Genomic DNA, 23,452 nt, shown 5'->3' with positions numbered 1-23,452 from the left:
AGGAAAACATACTTGAGTTTAGTTTTAACTGGAGTTAAAATTTCTATAAATGGCATCTGTGGAGTTTACTTTTTTATTTTTTCTTTCTTAGCTAGGATTTTTACACAAGGGTTACACACTTGGCAACTCTTGCTGGGCAATTGGGGTTTTAGAGATTAAAACCAACCCTGACCAGCCTTGAAAATTAAACAGACATAACAATGTTTTCAGTAGTTTTGGAGAAACCTGTTAGCTTTTGTTTGTTAATTTTATGTTTGTTGTTGCCATGTGTGAAATATATTAAGCAAATTGTTAAATTGCAATCACTACTAAGATAAAGGAACTGCAAATGCCCCCATGTAGCTTTCTATGAATATATTGCCTTCGCTTTCTGATTTAATTCTGATTTTTTTTTTATAGAATACTTTATAACCTCAAAACAGAGAGCATAAGGGATGCAGTTGAAGAGAGTCAACCGTAAAAATGTCTACAGTCGTAAAGTCTGCATGTTAATAAGGTCAACACAGTTAAAATGTCAATGTATAAAATGTCTACAGGGTTGTAAAGTCAACAGTCATCATGATCATTTATATAGCGCCACTAATTCCACAGCGCTGTACAGAGAACTCGCTCACATCAGTCCCTGCCTCATTGGGGCTTACAGTCTAAATTCCCTAACACACACACACACACACACACAGATTAGGGTCAATTTGTTAGCAGCCAATTAACCTACCAGTATGTTTTTAGGAGTGTGGGAGGAAACTGGAGCACCCGGAGGTAACCCACGCAAACACGGGGAGAACATACAAACTCCTCACAGATAAGATGATGGTTGGGAATCGAACTCATGACCCCCGTGCTATAAGGCAGAAGTGCTAACCACTTAGACACCGTGCTGCCCTACAAAATGTCTACATAAATCACTAGTTTTAAAATGGCAATAAATGGGGAAACAACCTTCCCCCCCAAACATTTTAACCAACCCTAGTGCTGCCAGGCTGGGCTGGTACTAGAAAAATTAGGGGCACCAAGAGTGTGAGGAAATCTCAAATTTACTATTACCAGCACCTGGCTTTTCCAATCTGGTGGCACTGTAGTAGTAAAACCCAGTCCCCCAGCCATAATACCAAACCAGTCTCAGGCTGGTCAGCACGGGGCTGCATTCCCCTAGGGTGAAAAATATTTACTCTTTGGGGACAATCCAGTTGGCAGTGAGGTGATGGCCAATATGGTACAGAAATCTCTGATGGCCAATATGGTACAGAAATCTCTGCACAATTTCCCTCCCAACTCTATGGGACACAAGGGAAAATTAGTGGAGATTTTAGTAATACCTCTCTTTGCGTCCAAATGAATCCCCCCCCCCCCCCCCCCCGATTTGTGTGATACAACATGGACATATTTCATGCAAATATTAAAGGATGAATTTAGAATATTTTCTGGTGACAAATGTTAATAACATACTTGTCGACTTTTCAATGTTGGCCTCTGGTGTGGTTAATACATTTCAAATAAAATACATGTTAGTTTTTTTATGTAGTAGAATTGCCCAGGTTCTAACTTATTTTAGAGAATTATTGGAGGCAGCGAAGATATTTTATTAGGATATTTATATCAGTTTCCTCATTCATATTGGTGCTATGTAGCTGGAGAAGGGTTAAATGTCTTTTATCCATGATCAAAGTGTGTTTACTCTATAATCCCAATCATCAGATTGGAATTAGAGCATGGCATTTGTCTGTTCTTAACATTGTCCATATGTTTTATACTGTACTGTTAAACATCTGAGAACTCTTCAGTTTATCACTTCACAACCTCTGGTATGTGCATGGCTGACTTGTCCAGGATTTCAGCATGATTGATATATGTGACAGTCATCACTTTGATAGAATGTGTAGAGAAATAGGCATGTCTTATGTACCTGACTTATTTCATCTAAATTGGTTTACCTGTCCTTTTTGTTTGCTCAGTGTTTCTTTCTGTTCTTGCAGTCTATAATTTCATCTATCTATATATAAAACATTATTTAGGTCGGGGAAAGAAGGCCACACAACTAGGATTTTCCCTTCTGCCAGTATACATTTCATATTGCTTAAATAAGAAAGCAAACTAAACCCAAAGACATTTGTAATCTAGCATGACATACACCAGTTGTACAAAGTACATGATGATGTCTCACGAGTTGAAAGTGAAAGAAATATGCAGTGAATTTTTGTTTTAATTTTTTTTTTAAAATGAATTGCACATCGCTGTTTACAATAATTATTTCTATACTTAATGGAGCTGTTCTAACGCCACTCCAGCTCTGCTATAAATTCTTTTTTTTGTCTTTTCGATTCAATGATAATTTTCCTTTAACTGGTATACATTCATAGCCTGGATGATTTGTGCCAAGCTAATTCTCTTCCCTAGGCTCTATCATTTCCCAAGCCAGTTTTCTTGGAATAAATTGATCAGGCTCTAGTGTATATTTGTTACCTTGTCTTTGCCATGAGCCTTATTTCTAATAATCCCCTGACTGGATTACCTGCTGGTTACTCTGATATATAAGGCATTGGTTGGTAAAGATGAAGGCTGTGATTGTGCAATATATCTATTGTCTCGCACAAAGCATGCAGTTTAAACGTAAGTGGGTTAACTAGAAGCTCATGGCTGCAACTGTAGTATTTTATGGGACTATTAACGCAGAGCTCAAAACTCCCAGTGACGCAACACTTAAATGTTACCTGCGCTTCTGTGGAAAAAAAATCACTGGGACCAAAGGTATTTTTTCCTGGAGGTGGGAGAGCCGATATGTTGGCAGCAGATGGGTAATGTGGTGAATGCCAAGGGGGCACCAAAGCAATACAGGTCATTACAATGTCAGCATTTTGTCATTCCTTTTAATAGACTGGGATCAAGCTCATGTGCTATGTGCTGTTGAGATCATTTACTTTCCATTATGGCTCTATCTAGGGTGCAGTGAATGGTGGGATATTTGTTTCAATATAAGAGGATGCTTTAATAATATGTTATTTAGTTTTGTGTCACCATGTTTTTGAAATGACTACATTCTGGTGCTTAATCTTTTCTCTTTTGTTGTTGTTGTTTGCAGCAAACAATAGGTGCATGTATTGTTGTTAATTAGCTAATAGTCAGCTATAGCAGGGATAACTTATGTTAGTCTTAATGGTGCCCATTTACATGAACAGGTATTGAAAACCACTTTTGATAACTTTTTCTGAATACTTCAATTATCATTGAAATTGATATGGTGTGTGTACAGGTCCATTGTCAAGTCATTTTTGACTATCTGCTTCAAAGCATGTTTAGTGCACTCTCAAATCTTAGTAACCACTTTCAAATGACAACTGTCTGTACCAGAGGCAAGTGTATTGGGGACTTGGCTAAACACATGTTCTTCACCTAAACTAGACATAGACCCAGTGGTCGGTGTTTTGGCGCTATGCCCCGATTCCCATATAAAGGTGCAGCTTAATCAATTGGACAGAGCAAGACCTATGTCATGTGGGACCTAACTTTGGAGAAGAGCTTTTGTAGAATCACGGATTGCAAATGAAACAAATATTCCCACCCCCCTCTTTCCTCTTATTTAGCTTTGAATACTTGATTACAGGACACTGTCTTTCAATATTCACATTTTCCATGGTCATGTACTTTCTATTAAAAGGTAGCCATTACTATACTCTCTTCCATACCTGACATCCTGTTGTGTGGATCCATGACTGAACAGTACAAGACTGCACTTCCGAGATATCACTCTATCTCCGGTAAAAGTCCCTTCTAGGTCCTTGACTTCAGTATATCTTAGAAAACCAATTTGTTTCATTACATGTATGAAATATATCAGAACACGCTACAAACTCGCAATAGTATAGGAGTATATAAATCGCCTAGATCACCATAACTCAGCTGAAGACACCATTTATGTAGTTCACTCTGTACATTTAAAATGCTGGAGGGTTTTCGTGTTGCTGACATCTGGCCGAGGAGTTTAATTCGAAACAATCATGAACAAGACGCTTGGCACAAAAGCTAAAGAAAGTTGTATAATATGTCATATATGGTTCCAATTAACAATAGTTCAGAGCAGAGAATGTGGTGCCGACACTGAAGCAGTAACTAGATTTGTGTATATCACCTAAAGCTAGGGGTCAATGCAAACTGCCTTCCTAAAAATGAAAGAAAAAGGGTTGAAGTGTCTAACAAAAGAGGAGAGGTATAATATCCTGGCTAATCAATTTACTGCAAACAGTATCTGTATTACTTATCTGAGTTTTACTTATGGCATAGGTAATGTGAGTCAAGTTAAAAGGTGCCCCATACAAACAGTGGGCTCACACACACTGGCTAGAAAGCTGATAGATAATGTAACTTTGTACTTTTTGTTCCCACTTTAGCAGAGGGATAGAAGTGTGTTCATCAAAGCATCTCAAACCACTTAAATTAGCATTCCAATTACACTCCGTAGTACTTTAAGTTAACACTTCTGAATGCTATAGGCATAGTTCCAATGACTGTTCAGAGCAGAGACCGCAGTGCAAGCAGTGCTCACGACAATTCATATATTGTATCATTTTACCCCCTCCTCATATTACTAAGCAAAAGCCTTGTCAACACAGTTATATGCATTAGTCCTTAGAAAAGCAAAGAATGTGAAATTTACATAGGATATAGTGAGGGGACCTGCGAGATTGGTTGAATGGTTTGAATAAAGCTGGGTACACACTCCAGGGTTTTTGTCCAATAATTGGCTCAACCAGCCGACATACGACCACTCATTCGAAAGTAGGGTCAGTGTGTGTAGTGACACGATGGTCGAAAGTCTGCCCAAATGAACGATTGTCGCCTCATTTGGTTGGTCGTACCGTTCAATATTTTCCTTCCAATCTCCTTACCGTTGTGTAGTGTGTATAAATTTCCGACCGATCCACGACAATCCTCCGATACTTCCTCGACCTGGGGGGCGTGTATGTAAATTTGTGATGCCTGTACCAGTCCAACGTGGTGCAGTATCCGCACATCACTGACTTGTGTTTAGTATACATGTGCATTGCACCTGTCTGGCTGCAGACCATTACACTTGTGTAAAGCACGGTTGTTATTACCCTTTGCATCTATATTGGGAACCTATTCATATTTACCCTTTATAAGTTTAATAGTTTATAAAGGTATAAGTTTATAAAATCATATTAACCTTTATTAACTAATATTTGTAAAATACCCAGAATAAACCAAACAGTTTTATTGCAGGAAAAAGTACACAATTTTATTGCAGAATATGACAAGTGAAAAAAATAGTATTACACTTTAAAGGTGCTAGTGGTTTGTGGCAGAACAGTTGCAAACAGCATACACATTTCAACAAAATTTTCGTCAAGGTTTTTCATTTTTTTCTTGATGTCGCTTAGGTTTATATTCCCTTTGATTGCTTTACCTACAAAACAAGGAAATAAAAAATGTTTACCATTAAACTTCTATATCTGTAATCTATTTCTAACACCAGAAATACTCTCATTTGCTCACCTTGCACACTGCTCGAGATCAGTTTATGTTGTGGTCCCTCTGGCACAATCGAAATATTAGCGGGCTTAAACTCCATATATTCTGGAAAACAGGGGTCATTTTGGTTATTATAACGGTACAGGTATGTGCCCAAAGCATTTAGTTGTCTACACATGTTCACTGAAATACCTTTGTGTATAACTTCCTTCATATCTTGGTATTCAACATCATTTTTTTCTTGTTTGATAACAGGTGTTACATTAGTGGTATCAGTGGTATCTAAACTGGCCTTCTCACCATTAATTCTTCGTTGTGAGAAAAAAAAATAATTCTATTTTACCAATCAGGCGTTTGCATTGCTTCATGTGAAACTAGAATGAAATAAAGTCCTTCAAACAAGTACACTACACGTGGTACTCACATTTTTTAATGTCTTAGTAGTCCCAGTCCAGTAGTTTTACCATCATCTCCACCTCTCTTGGGGTCATTGGATTTGCTCTTTGCTCTTCTTGAGCATCTCCATCCCCCACCTTAACTTTTTCAAAATTTTTTGGCCCTTCCAGCACCATCTCTGACTCAGTCTCCGTCTCCATAGCTGCCACCCCCACTGACAACTTCTCCTCACCCACCATCTTCTCACTTTCCTCTGCGCCATACAGGCTCCTGTCATTTTATACACTCAGACATGGGGCGTTCGTTTCTGCTGTGGACCAATCAGCGATGATGCCCGCAGAGAATGGAGCATTGTGGGCGATGCCTATTCATGTATAATAACCTCATCTAAGGAGATTTTGGGCTATTACTTTAATAGGCAAACTGTGCGGGCCGCTCTGTCTCACCGATGTTAGGGGGCGGCCACTCCCCCCCCCCCCCCCCAGATGCTCTATTGCCTGATTACTAACGGCGCCCGCATCGCATGACACGCAATGTGGCCGCGTCATCAATGACGCGGCTGCATCGCGTGTTATGTGATGCGGCCGCCTGTGCGCCCCTCGGACTGAAATCTGCCAGCCCGCGCCTGCTCACGACAACATGGCTGTAAAAAGTTGCTACTGGGATGGCCGCTCTTCCCTTTATCATTTGAAACAATGCTAGTGTGTACGCAGTCCATGGACCAAGCAATCGGACCATCGATCGCATGTAAAATTGATCAGCATAAAAAGTTGGTGAAAAATTCTGTAGTGTGTACCCAGCTTTAGGGATGCAAGTTCACACCAGAGTTTCCATTGTATTATCATTGAAATGCAATATAATAGTAAGCCTTATAGGATATAATAGACAGAGTAAATTCAATTAATGAAATGAAAGATTAGCAGTAAAAATAAGTGGACTAATTAGTATGGATTGAGCGGTGCAAGAATAATATCTGATAATGGGCTGTAAAAGTAATGATCAACATAGATCAAATATATAGTGAATTAATTCAAATGAGAAAGGAACAGTGAACAGAAAAAGTGAGTGACTTAATCAGTGCAGACTGAGAGTTGTAAGCGCAGCATTGAACAGGCAGATAGCATTTCAAAAATAAATGTGGAAAACACCTAATGACTGATAAGACTATACAACAGCATTAGAGATTTAACATTGTTAGGGATACAATTGTGCAATTACTTGAATTCACTGTGACACAGTGTATTGTGCATTTGAAAGATTCACTTTTTGCTGGGAATACACAATAGGTTTATATGTGATAAGCAATATATGAATAAAGTAATAAGAAATCCCTCTAAATAAAATGTAAATTGCATAGTGAGCTGCTACTTAATTTGAGGAAAATGTGGTAAAAAATTAGACTGCAGTAAAGTTATTTCTCTAACTCTTTTTGGTGAGGGTTATACATGATATAAATCATACCTCCCAAAATTTGGGTGTCAAACGTCTGAACAGGAGCCGTGGTCATGACACAATGGGGGCGTGGCTACATACCCTGGAGGCGTGCCGGGCACTTTTGAAGAGCTAGGCTGCCCCGTTCTATCCTCTCCTCCAATAACCTCTATTGCCATATGCAACAGTGTATGTATAAATTAATACATTTGGGCCCTAAAAATATAATAAAACAAATAATATATGTAATATTTTTATATATAAGTAAAGTAACCCTATTTAATAAATACACTTCCTTTAGCAGCCCCCCCCCCTCCTATCCTACACACCCTTTAGCAACCCCCTGTCCTATCCTACACACCCTTTAGCAACCCCCTGTCCTATACTACACACCCTTTGGCAGCCCCCCCTCACACACACTTTAGCAGAGACACACACACACACTTTAGCAGTCACACACTTACCTTGTTCCTGCTGCAGACTCCTCTCGCTGCACACATGGGACTGCAGCTGTCACGTGACACGTTGTACGGAGACTGCAGCCACAGACATAGGAGGAGGGAGAGACAGAACAGCAGAGGGATCCGCGGCCACATTAAAGTGGGTGGCTGGTCCCAGAGGAGGGGCCAGCCACCTAGCACCACACTGCCCCTCCCTCTAGTCCGGGTGGGGAGGGGGCGCTACACATAATTTTTTTTTTGTTTAAAAACCTCTAAAAAGATTCCAGACGGTCTCTTCAGGCCATCGGCCTATCAGGACTTTTCCCGGTAGGTTACATTACCAATCCGCCCCTGTAATCAGCGCTGTACTCACTCACACCAGTCCCTGCCCCATTGGAACTTAGTCTAAATTCCCTACCAAACACATACACACACACACACACACACACGGGTCAATTAAATAGCAGCTAAATAACCTACTAGTGTGTTTTTGGAATGTGGGAGGAACCCGACACAAACACAGGGAAAACATACAAACTCCACACAGATAAGGCCATGGTCAGGTATCTAATCCATGACCCCAGTGCTTTGAAACAGAAGTGCTAAACAATAAGGCACCGTTCTGCCCAATAAAATAAATGGATAATAATTCAGTATCTACTCCTCCACCATCCCCATTTATCAATGCTTTTATCTTGCACATCTGTTTTTGATCAACATTTTAAACTGGTCAATGAAAGGGAAACTGGATAAAGGATTAGCAGCCTATTTCTAGTTATCATATTTACAATACAATGTACACATTTTAGTGAGTATTCTAATGTGAGAGAGGCTTAATATTACAGGTGTTTGATCAGTGTCTCTTCTATAAAAAAAAAAGGCCTATAGTGTACAGCAGCAAACGTACTCCATGAATTAGCAGAATAAGGTGAAAGGAAATCTGCACCTGGCCACTTGTAACATGTGCTGGAAGCTCTGATTAACATGCATTTATTTGATATACTGATACATGATCAACAACATGCAGTCTCTTAGTATGTTGTGCAAAAAGAAACATAAACAACCTCAGGAGTCTTGTCTTGGATCTCTGTAATTAGTTGGTCTTTGGAGAATTTTTAAAGTAAATTTGGCTTTTGGAGACCTTTCCGGCTATATTTAAAGCGGCAATGTGATTAAAAATCACACTTTAATACATTTACTCCCAGGAGTGGTCAGGAAAAGATCACATTTTAATTTTCAAATGGAGGGTGTTCCAAGTAAGAGAACTAACTGGTTTTACTAGACTTAAAGTAGGGAGCTTTTAGGAAGTTGTAAATATATTAGAATTCCTCCTATTATTGTTCACGGTGATACTGATAAAATATGAAGATAATATACATAACACTTCCAACACCACAGTAGAAGATTATTATATCAAAAATATAAGAGTGACTCCACTGGGAAAACACTTATATTTTTATAACATTATACTTGGTACAAATAAAGTTACATTAAACCATTAGTATGAGGGTATTTTATTATATTACGGTATTTATACTTACTATCCTTGTCTTTGCAGACGAACTGTGCCGTATGGCCTATCCAGTTACAGAGGAAGCGTCCGAGAAAAACGAGGAGTGGAAAAGAGCCGGGTGAGCTCCCGGTCACATCCCCGGTGTTCGTGTACAGACCCCAGTGACCAGCACTGTGGAAGCTTCTGCAAAGAGAGGACAAACAGGTAAGATTAAAAGTTACAATTTGTTGTAGGCCAGCTGACCATGAAGGGGTTAACATGTGTATGAAGCTGCAGGATCAATCCTTATATTATGACTCCAAGCTCTCATGTCTTTCTTGGGAATAAAAACAGTGATTAGAACAAACAGTATCACTTTTCGGAATGTTGCCTTCCAGGTGAATTTCACGCATCTGGGTTTGGTCACTGATAAAAGAACAACCCCCCCACCATTTATTTAAACATTTATTTTATGTGAATTTTTCACCTGAGTCTTGAGGAAGATGTGAAAGTGTGTGTGTGTGTGTGTATAATATAACTAGTTATACTCCCATACACAAACTTAGGAATCTTTCACGGATTCCTCCAGTTTATTTTAAACCTTTTGCTGAAGGACAGAGCACACACATTTCTTTCAGCTTATAATTAAATATAAACAGGACTTAATTATACGCAATCTGAAAAGTAACATGAATAGTGCTTACCAGAAACAAGATAAACAGATCTCCAAGAGCTGTAAACAGGAACAGGCAGTTCTCTCACGCCTTCAGTCTCCTTGCAACAACTGAAACGTGCATTCCTCCTTTTGCAATGTTTCCCCGGTAACACTGTCCTATGGGGATGTTTACTTCACCCATACTCCCCACTCGTTGACCGCTATTTCGGTGGAGCAGGTGTCCTACTGTCTCCTTTTTGCACTATCAGCGTTATACCCCCTGACCCTTCCCTTTCCTTCTCATCTTTTGAAGTTCACACCAGGGGGTGGATTTAACAAACCTTCTAAAACGGTAAAGTGAAGATTTGATGAATCCAATTAACCTCTGCATTATTGTCCTACTGGCCCTGTCTCTCAATTTCTTGACGACTTTGCCGCCTCTCTTTTCTACATCCTTTCAGCTGACCTACCCACTTTATTCTAGGGGATGAATATCTTATAACTTCTAAACTCCTTGTCAGGCACTGATGCTACACATTCAATCGGTGCCAGGGACGGACGCCTTTTCCTCTGACAGCCTCGGTGCGTCCCATTGCTAGGCAACGGAACGTATTGCATCTTCCTGGTTCCGGCGGGCAAATGCGCGGTGGGCACCCATCCTCGTTGGTAGGCAAAGGAACGCTGACTATCCGCTTCAGTTGTTCCGCCCGCTAATTCACTGCCACCGATGGAAATGCAGCTCTGTCTATTTAAAGGAGACTCAGGCACCAGAATGGCGCCAAAGTATCAAGGTCTCCTTATGCTCCAGCGTTTCTGTTTGCTCCCAAGATTTCTGACTGACTCCTCGGCTCCAGACTTGGCTTCCCCTGACCTCCCTTTTGGATCTCCTTCTGGCATTTACAGTTTGCCTGGTTTGACTTACGGTTTCCTGACACTGCCTCTGCCTGACCCTGTTGTACATCTCTGCCCGCACGGCCTGACCTCAGATTGCTTGGCCTCTCTTATTCACCTATTACTTCACTGGTGGCTAAATAGGAGGGCCGCGACCTGCATGTCTTTGCAGCTAATTCCAAACTCCCCTGCAGGGGTCCCTGGCGAAGACCAGGGGCACGTTTAGACTCTGTACCTCCTTGTTTAGCGGTGACAATACCAGTAAGTAGGCCTCAGTTACCTGCTAGCCATTGCCGTAATCTCTGGCCATGACCACTGAGTGCACTGGTAAACCATCGGCTCGCAATCTGTTACTCCATCTTGCCCAACATGAGGACTCCGAACAGGCCCATTTCAGTGTTTTCAGGGGGTAGTTTCTCAGCTGGATACTCTGTAGGCCTCTCTAACCACCTCCCGGCCGGCAGAGGTGACACAGCATGTTTCTACACCTTCTACTGCAGCTGCTACTAATTTACGGATTCCCCCGCCTGAAAGATTTGATGGGTATCCAAAGAAGTGTCGCAGATTTCTGAATCAATGCTCAATACAGTTTGAGATCAACTCATCCTCTTTTCCTTCGGAACGTACTAAAGTAACATTTATAATCTCATTACTTTACGGACAAGCCTTAGCCTGGGCCTCCCCTCTCTGGAAACGGACGATCCCTTATTATGGAACTCTTCCTCCTTTATTGAGGCCTTTCCCAAAGTCTTCGAGCCTGGGAGGGTCTCCCTGGCAGCATCCAGTCTCTTAAAACTGCATACTGATCCACGGTCTGGGAACCTTGGCACAGGTTTGTTTCGCACATTTGATTCCAAATTAAAGTGGAATAATGAGGCACTTGTGGGAGGGACTAGCGGACTGTATTAAGGATGAACTGGTCTCCTGTGAATTGCCTGCTGATCTCAATGCCTTAATTTCACTCTGCAATTGTGTGGATCTGCGTTTTCGGGAACACACTCAGGAGAGAGCAACTACTAGATGTTTTTCTCTACGTCTGACTCCTCAGTTCCAGAACCCTCCTTTACCACCTGAGGAACCTATGCAAATAGGACGGTCTTGTCGCCTTTTGAAGAACGGGAGAGACAAATTAAATTAAACCTTTGTATTGTGGGGAGTCCGGTCATCTAATTTCCAAATACCCCAAGAGACCAGGGAACGCCTCCTCCTAGTCTGTGTCAGGGAGGCCGACCTAGGAGTCAAATTTATCACTCCCTACACTTCCACCCGACCTGACTTTTCCATGGCTATCTCTTTGGAGTGTCCTAGTGGGCCTTTCTTGACGCATGCCTTTGTGGATTCCGACTCTGCCGCTAATTACATCTCTGCCAAATTGGCATTGCAACTACATCTTTCTACCCGGGCTACATTCCGAATGGATTGAATTCCTGGTCCTCCCGGAATCTGTGAACTTGGTCATCCTGGGACTGCCTTGGCTTAGAATCCATGTACCACAGTTCGATTGGGAGTTGGCCCAAGTCACGTCATTGGGTCCACAATGCCACAAAGGTTGTCTATCCTCCGTGAGACCTGTTTCCACTGTCGTTCCTTGCCACATGCTCCCCCCCTTAGTTGTCTCTTCCTGCTTCCTATGCGGCTTTTCAAGAATTTTTCTATAAAGCCGCTTCTGAGGTCCTGCCTCCTCATAGGCCCTGGGACTATTCCATTGATCTTATTTCAGATTGACCTATTCATAAAGGCAGGATTTATCCTCTCTCTCTCTTCCAGAGAACCGTGCCATGTCTCAATACATCTCGGAGAACCTGCAGCGAGAATTTATTAGGAAGTCATCATCTCCAGCAGGGGCTGTATATTTTTTTTCGTAAAAATGAGACTGATCACTCCGTGGGCTAAGGTCTAAGACTAAGGTCTGGGAAGTTTCCTGGCCATGGACCCAAAATTTCGATGTCTAAGAACACAGCCATGAATAAAGAATGGTACCAAAACATCCTCCAAGAGCAACTTCTCCCAAAAATCCAAGAACAGTTTGGTGACGAACAATGTCTTTTCCAGCATGATGGAGTACCTTGTCATAAGGCAAAAGTGATAACTAAGTGGCTCAGGAGTCAAAACATTGAAATTTTGGGTCCATGGCCAGGAAACTCCCAAGACCTTGATACCATTGAGAACTTGTGGTCAATCCTCAAGAGGCGGGTGGACAAAAAAACCCCCACATATTCCGACAAATTCCAAGCATTGATTAGGCAAGAATGGGCGGCCATCAATTAGTATGTGGCCCAGAAATTGATTGACAGCATGCCAGAGCGAATTGCAGAGGTCTTCAAAAAGAAGGGTCAACACTGCAAATATTGAATCTTTGCATAAATTTAATGTTATTGTCAATAAAAGCGTTTGACACTTATGAAAAGCTTGTAATTTTACTTCATTATACCATAGCAACATCTGACAGAAAGGTCTAAAAACACTGAAACTTTGTGAAAACCAATATTTGTGTCCTTCTCAAAACTTTTGGCCATGACTGTACTCTTAGCTAAGAGTAGATTACTGTCCTCTTCTGGTTTACCACCTACCTTTCCAATAGCTCTTTCAATGTCTCTATTTATGATTCATGTGCCCTTCCTCTATCTGTTGGGGCCCTTCAAGGCTTTGTTCTGTTTTCTGCTTTTCTCTCTTTAAACCTCTTCTCTCTGTGAACTCATATGCTCCTTTGGCCTCTGCTATGACCTCTATGCAGATAACACGCAAATCTTTCTCTCCTTCCCGGACATCTCTCCTCCTCAGCCTGAGTTTATAACTGACTCTGCCACCTCCACCTGGATGTCTCAATGCTACTTCAAACTCAAAATGTCCAACACAAAGCTTATGATCTATTCCCCTCATAAAGTCACTATCTCTCTCCTTGCCTCTCTCATGGTTGACAGCATCACTCTATCCACTGTACCCCATGCGCATGTCATCATCGACTTCAGCTTCACTCCACACATCCAGTCCTTCATGCAGTCTTGTCATCCCCTTCTTCTAAACATTGCCAGTATACCCCCCTTTCTCACTCGGGATATAATCAAAACCATTGTTTAGTCACTCAATCTCTTGCCTTGACTTATGCAACTATCACCTAGCTGGCCTTCTCTCTATAATATGTCCTGAATGCAGCTATACTATTCTTCCTCTCCTGCTGCTCCTCGTCTACAACACCACTCTGCAAATCCCTACACTGGCTCCCCATTACCTCCAGAACTCAATTCAAGCTGCTCACCCTCACCAGCAGCCCATCATAACCTCTGACATCACTATTATGTCATGTGCAATTATTGCTTTAAAATTGATTCCCATCAATGAATCAAGCAAACCTCTTATACTAGTGAAAGGGATAGCAGCTCAGTTAAATTAAAAATAAATGTATTTCCCTAAATAAGATAATTTTAAATTCATTCTGATTGCCTTTCTACTGCCCTCTTAGGTTAAAAACTTTAATACAAACATTTTTCTTCCATGTTTACTAAAGATCTCAGCTGACATGTATCAATTAACTTTAAAAAGATAGTTTTTGTGATTTTCCGACATATTAAATGTTTTATTGAGAACTTCAAGCATAAACAGAGAAATAGCAAAAAGAATAACAGGGCTGCTTATAACAGTGAAAATCAATAATTATCAACAACAAGGGCAGCTCAAATAATAGATGAGGAGCAACAAAGATAAAAATTTAACCTTCATATAAGTTTGTTTCAAGTAATGGGAAGGAAAGGGGGAAGAGGAAAGAAGAGGAAAAGATAGGGGGGAAAGGGGATCCGTCAGGCATCTAGGTAGAAGCAATAAAACAGAAGAACAGGTCGGTGAACAATAATAATCAAGACAAAGCTAAGTATAAAGGGGGAAAGACATGCTATTAAATTGGGTACAGGGAGACCAAGTTTTAGATGTTAGTTGTATGTTACATTTCGGAGATGAACCAAATCTTTGTTCTAAGGGCTTGCATAGAAGGATAATTTGGTCCTTCCAAAAGCTTGCTATTATACTAGTAGTTCCACTAAAAAACATCTGGTGATGTTTGGTGGTTTATTAAGGCGTTTGTGAGCAGCGGAGGTAGAACATTTTGCGGTATAAAATAAAGGTTCGTGGAAGTGAGAGTGTTGGCTGAAGTATGAACTTCTGACTAAAATATCTGTATAACCTGTCATGACCACTAAAATGTATAAGAATAAACCTGCTTCCTGACATGCTCTCCAACAAAGGGGAGAAGAATTAGGGAAGATTTTATGGAGCCTGGTTGGAAACGTGTGTATACATTTTCTTTAACCCAAACATTAGGAGAAGATTTAGACACTCCATCCCATACGTCTGACCTATCTTCCTCGTCTAGTTCCCCACCAAGGTCCCTATCCCAATTCCTAACAAGGGTAGGTGTGTGCTGGGTTGTCGACGTGAGTATGGAATGGTACAGAGGGGAGATGAGGTCCTCTGCAGAGGCAATATTGCTCAAAAGTATAGAGGGGTCTGGCAGAGACTCTGGCGGAAGATTTTAAGAAATTGATTAAAGGCAGTGGTGGGAAATGTTTGTGTGTCCTGAAGAGCAGCAAAACTAGGGAACACGTCCAGCACTGGAAGTTCGTTAATAAAGTGGAGGCCTATTGCAAACATGAGGGGAGGTAGTAAGGTTCAAGGCCTGAAGGAAACTCTGGTTATACCAAAGGGAGACGAGAGGAGGTGAAGGAGCCGGTTTATAGATATGGTTGCAACAAGACCATAGTGTGAGATAGAAGTGAGTGACTGAGTGAGAGCAGGCCTCTGGGAGCCAGGATGAACGCTGGGACCAGAGAATTGCAGAGGTGGAGTGAGAGGAGAGCGAATCTAGAACCAGGAGGGGAATACCACTGAATACATTGCACCAACTGAGCCGCATACAAGCTCTTTTTTTTTTTTTTTTACTTTGGAGGCCACAAACCATCGGTCAGTCCAGGACTTTGTAAAATCTGCGAATTTACGCAGGGCTTCTTATCAGCCCAGACAAACATGGTAATAATCTGCTGCAGGTTGGCCAAGATCCTAGAATGGGATATTTATAGGAAATGTTTGAAATAAATACCACAGTCCGGGAAGTATTGTGGAAAAGCCACTATTTAAGACAAATATATTGTAATGGTTGTGTATTACAGAGCTCAATAACATACATGAACTGAGTTTTTATATTTTATTAAATGTCCACCATGTTTATCACTCCTGTGCAGCAGCTTACCTTGGTAGAGGGAGGTGCTTCTCTAATTAAAGAGGCAGAAAGTGAATGACAGCTTCCAGATTTGCTTTGCACAAATGTTCTTTGTGGATTGGTAAATTCATACACATGGGCTGGGCCAGTGATACCACAGCAACTCAAATTCCGTCAGAAATGGCTTTTTGGCCTGCATCAGATCCCACCAGGACACTGTCCTAAATATGTATGGACATAACTCTTTATTTTGTTACAGGGGCTGCATTGGATTTCAGAGTAACACATGAACCATGAATGTAAAATACATTGTTCAGTCTGTATATTTCAGTTTAGGGTTTAGTGATCCTTTAAAGTGTATTGGTTGCCTACACACAATGGAATCAATTCCCCCCCCCCCAAAAAAAAAAAAAAAACTGTAGCTGATCAATTCACTGGGTACCAGTGACATCACTGAGAGTTGATGAGCTAAACATTATTGGTTCCACTCAGACAATGGCTGCAACTAATTCACTTTAAATAATGTCTGAATGTTTTGTCCATTTTGGGGAGGTTGTTCAGACGCTTGCTATTGGGATAAGATTTCCTTATAGACAGAAAAAAAATACTGTTTCAAAATTATACTCTGAAATCATAACTGTAATAAGTTGCAACCTAAATTTCCCAGCCCAACAATCTAGAACAGACCTGGCCAACCTGTGGCTCTCCCAAGTGTTTTGAACCTACAAGCCTCAGTATGCTTTGCCAGCAGATAGCCAACCTATAGCTAATAAGATGAAACTACAGGTACCAACATACAACACCTGGAGAGCCACAGGTTGGTCAGGCCTGAACTAGAACAACACCTGGATGTGAAACGGAAGCATTTTAGTGATACTATACATCTCCCAATAGTCATTACAAGATCAAGTCTATGCTTCCAAACCCTGCTTATATTTGACAAAGTTCTGCTCCCAAATGACTGACACTTGGGTCTGTCTTTTGGGACAGCTGGGCTTATGTAATTGGGAAATGTTTCCATGATTATGAATTTTGATATCTTTTCTTTTTTTTTTTTTGTAAACTAGGTCTGAAGGTGCTGTTTAGGAGAAGGAAGTTTCTGAGATGCTTGTGTCTGAAGGCTATGTTGCAGTAGGCAAAGGGTGGACACAGCAGCCCATCAACCATTCCGGCACAAGAGACATAAGGCATTTTGGTTCTAAAGATAATGTCCTTACCTCACATCCAGTATATGTGTAAAGTGAAGAATGATAGCGGGTATGTCCTACGGATGAGAGAACCATATAAAGTCCAACCGCTCATTCAACCACCTCTAGAGGGGACTTCAATATATTGTGTTCTAGAACAATGTGTTGCAGACCTCAAAAGCCCTTTACACGGGAAAAAAAAACCATATTTTCAAAAAAAATGCTTATATCCAATCAGCATCTTGTAAAGTGCTCTCTTTTAATGCAAAAAAGCTGTGTTAAACCTACTGCATATCTTTTAAACAAATAATTATACATAGGAAAGCTTTGCTCATTCATCAACATCAACCTTTGTCTGACAGTTATCATCTGATTACCTACATGTCTACATTCAAGACTGGTGACCAGTTCCAAGGACCACTACAGTGACATATGGAACCCGCATATACTGGGAAATGCTAGCTCATATAGTTGAAGACAGAGACCATTGGTGCAAAAGGAAACTCTGTGCTTAGTACAATGCATATCATCCTTTCACTTCTGCAATGAATATGACTCTGGACTTCAAGCTGAACAGTCATACAATTTGTCTTTGTGAATTTTTATGTCTGCCTACAGTGACTGAAAATATAGTCCAGTAGAGAGTGGTAACCAGAGCTGTACAACAAGGAGTCTGTCCTAATACATTGGGAAAGGCTTAACTGATGAAATGAGGCACATAAATTCACTGTATAAATAACACAAAATGCTTCTATTCAACTCTGGAAATATAAACATCCTGCTATAATGTCTATTGGCACTTTGGACAGCAAAGGTCACTGGAAGCAATTTTATCACAAGGATTCCATTGGATTTTTATATAACACATTCCACGCTGTATATTATAGAGTTTGTGAGGCAACCTTTGGCTGGTAGGGCATTTTGGAACTTAGAGTTCCACAACAGCTGGAGAGCCACAGGTTGCCTACCTCATGAGTACAGATATAAACAATGATTAGAAACATTATAATTAATAGCTCAGCATTTTTTGGCAGATAAAAATAAAATAAAACATTTTGAAAGGTTTTACTGGATAGGAAATTTTGCTCTCTCAGGGTCATGTATCAACATTTGTTTTATTTTGCCTCATAAAGAAATGCTTAACCACATTTGGAAATTTGGAAACTCAGGATGACCATATTTTATTAATGCATTTGTAATAAAATTATATTTTTTGTGTTACAATTGGGATATAGTAGAGACTTAAAGGGGTTATCTGCCCTTGTAAGTAGTTTGCATGTGTATCATTTATGTACACAATATACTTACACTACAAGTGATTAGCTACTTTCCTCTGCAGTGAGTGTCTCATTGAATTGAGTCGCTTCACTGTCAGGTTGCTGTGTGTACTCTTCTTAAGTAAACTACAAATCACATTTAGGATATTTTGGGGATCTGTTTGCAGTGGTTTCAGACTGCTGTTTCTACAAATATTATTAAATAATAATATTATTAGCCAACCGCGCATGGTTATCACAGCAACTTTCAGAGATGACAGGTGGACGGCAGAGGAAAGTACATGAAAATCTGCTGTGGACAGATACCTTTTAGTATCCTTGGTCATCTTCAGAGATGCCCCACACATTCTACATAAAAAAAATATTTTGGATGGAGAATTTCTTTTTAATGTGCTATACTATGGTCTAAATAGTCTTCTGTAATTACAGAGTATAATATTGTATTCTCTTAGATCACACGGTGTGTAAACTGCTGAGCTCTGACAAGCCCCATAAGTTACGTAATAAGTAGGTGCACAGTTCTAAACCATCGCTAAACTGTGACCTAACTCTTTTATTGCATATATTTTCACTAGTATAATAATCGTATTCAGTGTGTTTAACAAAAAAAATTTTAAATTGTTAACAATTGGTATATGTAACTGTTTTAATAATGTACAAAATTCCCCTTAAATTTATCTACAAAGTAGTGTAGTTATAAACTATAACATTAATTTAAAGCAAACAATGTAATTGTTATGCAAATACAAGTTATAAGGATATCATTTTAATAAGTTAGTGTGTGATCCGAATTACAAGTACAATTCATAGGCAAAGTTATTGGAACACAATCTAAATAATGCCCATTTATGTTCAGTTTGACAAGCTAATTTGCATATAGAGTACACAATTGATACCTGCTAACCATAAAATCCCCCAAAAAATGACTATGCATGATTTTAATCCACTCTACTCAAAATTAGTACTGAATAATAAATAATATTATTAATGCTCTATATACCGGTTAACCTAATAATGAAAAATTTTGAGAGGTTAACTTGGCCCAAACCATAGAACATTAAATCAAAGAAGTATACAGTGTTGCTTTTTTAGTTTTAATCTTCACTTTATAAGATTCTGCATGAGAGCTAAACCAGATCATCCAGTTGTTTAGTTATTGGTCATCATAGAAGGATTGATCCTAGATGAGGATAAGTCTATATCCAGAGAGCATAATACTAGAGAATTTCTAGTAGGGATACACTGAAGCAGCTTTCATTTTTATGAAACATTACAGATATAATTTTCTTGTAAGGGCGTCTCTCTTTTCTTAACTCCTTGAGTGCTAAGGACTCACAACCCCCTAAAGTGTTCAGGACAATGCCCTCTCGTCCTTTGTATCTAAGAGGTTAAGAAAACCTACAGATCACTTCCCACCATGATCTGCGGGTTTTCTGATTGTGCGTGTGTATATGTCGCCTATCTTTCTGTCCCTGGCACTAAGAAAGCTGGGGTACCCTTGTTTGAAAGAGGGATGTCCCCAATTTGAAATGATTGTACCCCATGTTTATTTATATCCTGGTTTGCAGGCAATAAATATATGATGAGCCCAAACGTTCTCAGCACAGGGGTGAGGAGCGCCTCAGTGGTGGAGGGGGTTAATTTTTATACTGAAATTGGGGTTCAGACTCCATTTGGGATTCAGCATGTCTTGCAATGGGTTTTTGTAATACATTGAATCCTGAACTATAGCTTGAATGTGTCAACAGTTTTAATACTTCTGAATTGTTGCTCCTTAATATATGTATCGGTTGACTGAAAAACATCCAGTGCAGGCAAAAACGAACATTGTAATAACCAATATTTCTTTATTTTTTTTTATCTAATCCTAACAAGCTAACAGATTGCTTTATTTTCACATTAACATGACAATTGTTTTGTCCCAGTTTATACCTTAAATTTCACCTAGAGTAAAACACAGATAGAGTAGACTGTGCACAGCCTTTCAAGCACGCTGCTAAATCACTTCTACACTGATCTATTCTATCCATTTATAAACTTGCACTAATACTCTACAAAACCTAATTATAAAAATGCATTCATTACTACATGCCAATGTTGGAATGATTAAACACCATGTTTAAAATGAGATGCAGAATCTTTAATAATCATTTATGAGGATTTGTGGGCCAAGTTGGTGGCATATAGGAGGGGTGCAGTAGTTTGGGGTGTTTTCCTAATAGGTAAGGTGCAGAAATGCACCTACATTTGCCCAACATGCAAAACAAGATTTGTGTAGCAGGATGAGATGTCAATGAGAATGTGTTGGAGACGGTTGCAGTACAGGGGTGTTTGTTTTATAGGGAGGCGCACAGCCTTATCCTCACTGCAGAAGGACTTGATTTTTCTGACACCTCGCAGATTTTGCACCTTCGAGTTGCATTTTTTTTTTTTACATAAAAGTGACACGTAATGAATATAGACCCACCATCCCCTCATTATTAAGACCTAAATGAAGCAGAGTTTTAGGAGAAAAAGTTCAAATTGATGACTAAAGGGGTAGTCCTAAGGTGGTTCAATGCTGGACAGAGGTGACGTTTCCCTCTTTTTCAACATTCTCTGGTAAGTATGCTAAGCCAGGTCCAGACAGATTATCCAGTGTGAGTGGGCACCTTACAATGTGTTAGTTGGGCAATTAAGGGCACTTGAGAAAACATAGAAGCAGTGCAGGTCTGCACCATTCTGTGATTGATAAATTCCCTCTTTTGCCTGACACTAAGCAATATAATACTTGCTCGCTTAAAGTTGTGTTTTAATGGAACATATTCTAAATGGTATGAAAATGATGTGCAAAATGAACTACTTGGATATCTAAAGCAAACGCCTTATATAACCATGTTATGCCTCTGTCTGACAGTTTCTCCTTGATGCCAAATGCATACCATGCAAGCGAGAGCGAAGTAATAGATATACTGGTGGTCAGGGCTGCTGTAAGACATTAATACAGTGATAGGAATCAGGGCCAGCTGTTGACCATCACTATATAAGCAGATCCAGGGCAAGGATAATATTAGCAGTACTATATCTCTGCCAAAAGCATGGGCTAACTTTTTAATGTTTGTAACTCTTTAGTCACGGACATTGGTGCAGTTAAAAGACAGATCATGTGCCACTCTGATCTAATGGTATTTTCAAAAGTACCTTTTTAGTTTTAAATAGCTAGTACCTGATCTATATCTTAAGTCGGGTCCTAGCTGAAAATGGGAGTCCTGTGATTTGGATTTGGATTAAAACATTTAATTTATTGTATTGTATAGAAAGTAAACCTGTTATTTCTATTAAAATATATGCATCAATTAGGTATTAAATAGGAAAATATAAAGAGATAATTTATTAATCGGTAAAATAAGAATAGTTATAAAAAATATGGTTATGGACACTTATAGGTTTAAAACATCAATTAATAGTTTATCAAGTTCAGATGCTCTTAAAGACAATTTAACTCCAAAAAGTGCATTGTTCAGGTTTATCATGACTGACAAACAGTCATGGACTATAATCCCCCCCCCCATTATTTTAAGCAAACATCAAAAATCAAAACATATCTCTTATTCAAGAGCAAAGTCATGTTGAAATAGCACAACAATCTCAAATGCCAAAGCATAGCTTATAAGTTTATATGTAGATGAGTCCAAGCTGCTCACTACTTGTATCCTAAAAAACTATCTTTTATATACCAATCAGATAAGACGCTCCAAAGTTGAACAATGTGTTTTGGAATTATTTTTAGCCCTTTTAAAATACATTAAAAAAATATAAAGCATAGCAAATAAAATATGTACGAATTGCTGTCATATGGTCACATTTTATAGTGTGTCCATGGCTCATACTTTCAATAAAGCTAAACTATACACCAGTCTACTGAAACAGTTAAATGTAAAAATATCTAAGTTCTCAGTTTCCTATTTACAATATCCATTCATACATGTTTTTTCCTATTTGCATTAAGACAAATATATTTGTGGCATAACATATGGAATCTAGGTTTAGTTCATTCATCAGTGAAAATATGTCGTCAATGTGCTTACAATAGAAATTTTAATGTATCGTAAGTTTGTATTTTGCTAAAAAAAAAAAAAAAAAAGAAAAATCAACCAGCTATTAAAGTTTCACTTTGCTTTTACTGTGACACATAGAAAGTGCCTTAAACTGTGCTTTAAAGGTCTTTGCCAAAAAGTCATACTATAAAGAGATATCAGTTATCCTTGCATCAAGCAACATGTATTTTTCATCATTGTATATCTGCTCCCTATCTGCCGGCTTGTGCTATGTACAGTTATAAATGTGGACTATTTATTGTGGAAACATTTCCAATATTACATTTTGTCTGGACTTTTTTGTAGAAGAAAATCTATATATATATATATATATATATATATATATAAAATATCTATTAAAATGTAACTTTTTTTTTGTTATAAAGAAACCTGACTCACTGTATCCTCTTCGCTTCAAGATAATCTGCAAAAGTAAACTGTGATTGTATTGTGCAGATTATGCCGCTACTTACTAAGGGTCAGTCACACACTGGTGGAGCAGAGCAAACAAACAGCAGACCTATTCTCACATTATTACTCTATTTGCAAGACAGTGTCCTCTAATAGCTTGTGCTAATGGGCAGATGGAAAGGGTGGTATTCACCCCTCTACTACAAAAATTAGATGTCATTTTGCAGGACAAACCATTTAAATGTGGAGGAATATTTAATGTTGCTCCGAATTGTGCTGGAAAGCTTTCTTCGTGCCTAAATTCACATAGACGTTCTAATAAATCGGAAGTGGCACAACTCAGTTGAAATTTATAGAAAATGACTTAATTCAGTGGTTCCCAAACTGTATGCCAAGGCTCCCTGGGATGCCACAGCGATCTCACAGGGGTGCCGTGGCCAGAGTCGGTGGTAAGCAAGGCGGGGGACTACTTGGTAATTATTTTGGCTGAGGAGTTCCTTGAATAA

General features: G+C 39.5%; 1 protein-coding gene and 1 long non-coding RNA gene across 3 annotated transcripts in view; one reads left to right on the top strand and one right to left on the bottom strand.

The window, feature by feature from the left end:
* EDN3 (endothelin 3) overlaps positions 1-22,588 on the top strand; it is a 110,230-nt gene extending 87,642 nt beyond the window's left edge. For both annotated transcript variants that reach the window (XM_075176788.1, XM_075176789.1), the window contains exons 3-4: positions 9,310-9,468; positions 17,063-22,588. In XM_075176788.1, the coding sequence (XP_075032889.1) occupies positions 9,310-9,468; positions 17,063-17,081 (178 nt within the window). In that variant the 3' untranslated portion in view covers positions 17,082-22,588. The remainder of the gene's footprint in view (positions 1-9,309; positions 9,469-17,062) is intronic.
* LOC142094532 (uncharacterized) lies at positions 5,239-9,381 on the bottom strand. Its single transcript, XR_012677674.1, has 3 exons — positions 9,293-9,381; positions 5,509-5,589; positions 5,239-5,419 (listed from the first exon to the last, which is right to left on the bottom strand). It is a non-coding gene; the product is annotated as an uncharacterized LOC142094532 (long non-coding RNA).
* Positions 22,589-23,452: the final 864 nt, after the last annotated feature.

The sequence above is a fragment of the Mixophyes fleayi genome, chromosome 6 (assembly GCF_038048845.1).
Source record: "Mixophyes fleayi isolate aMixFle1 chromosome 6, aMixFle1.hap1, whole genome shotgun sequence".
Taxonomy (NCBI): Eukaryota; Metazoa; Chordata; class Amphibia; order Anura; family Limnodynastidae; genus Mixophyes; species Mixophyes fleayi.
Note: the sequence above shows the minus strand (reverse complement) of the source record. Positions and strands in the feature narration are given on the sequence as shown.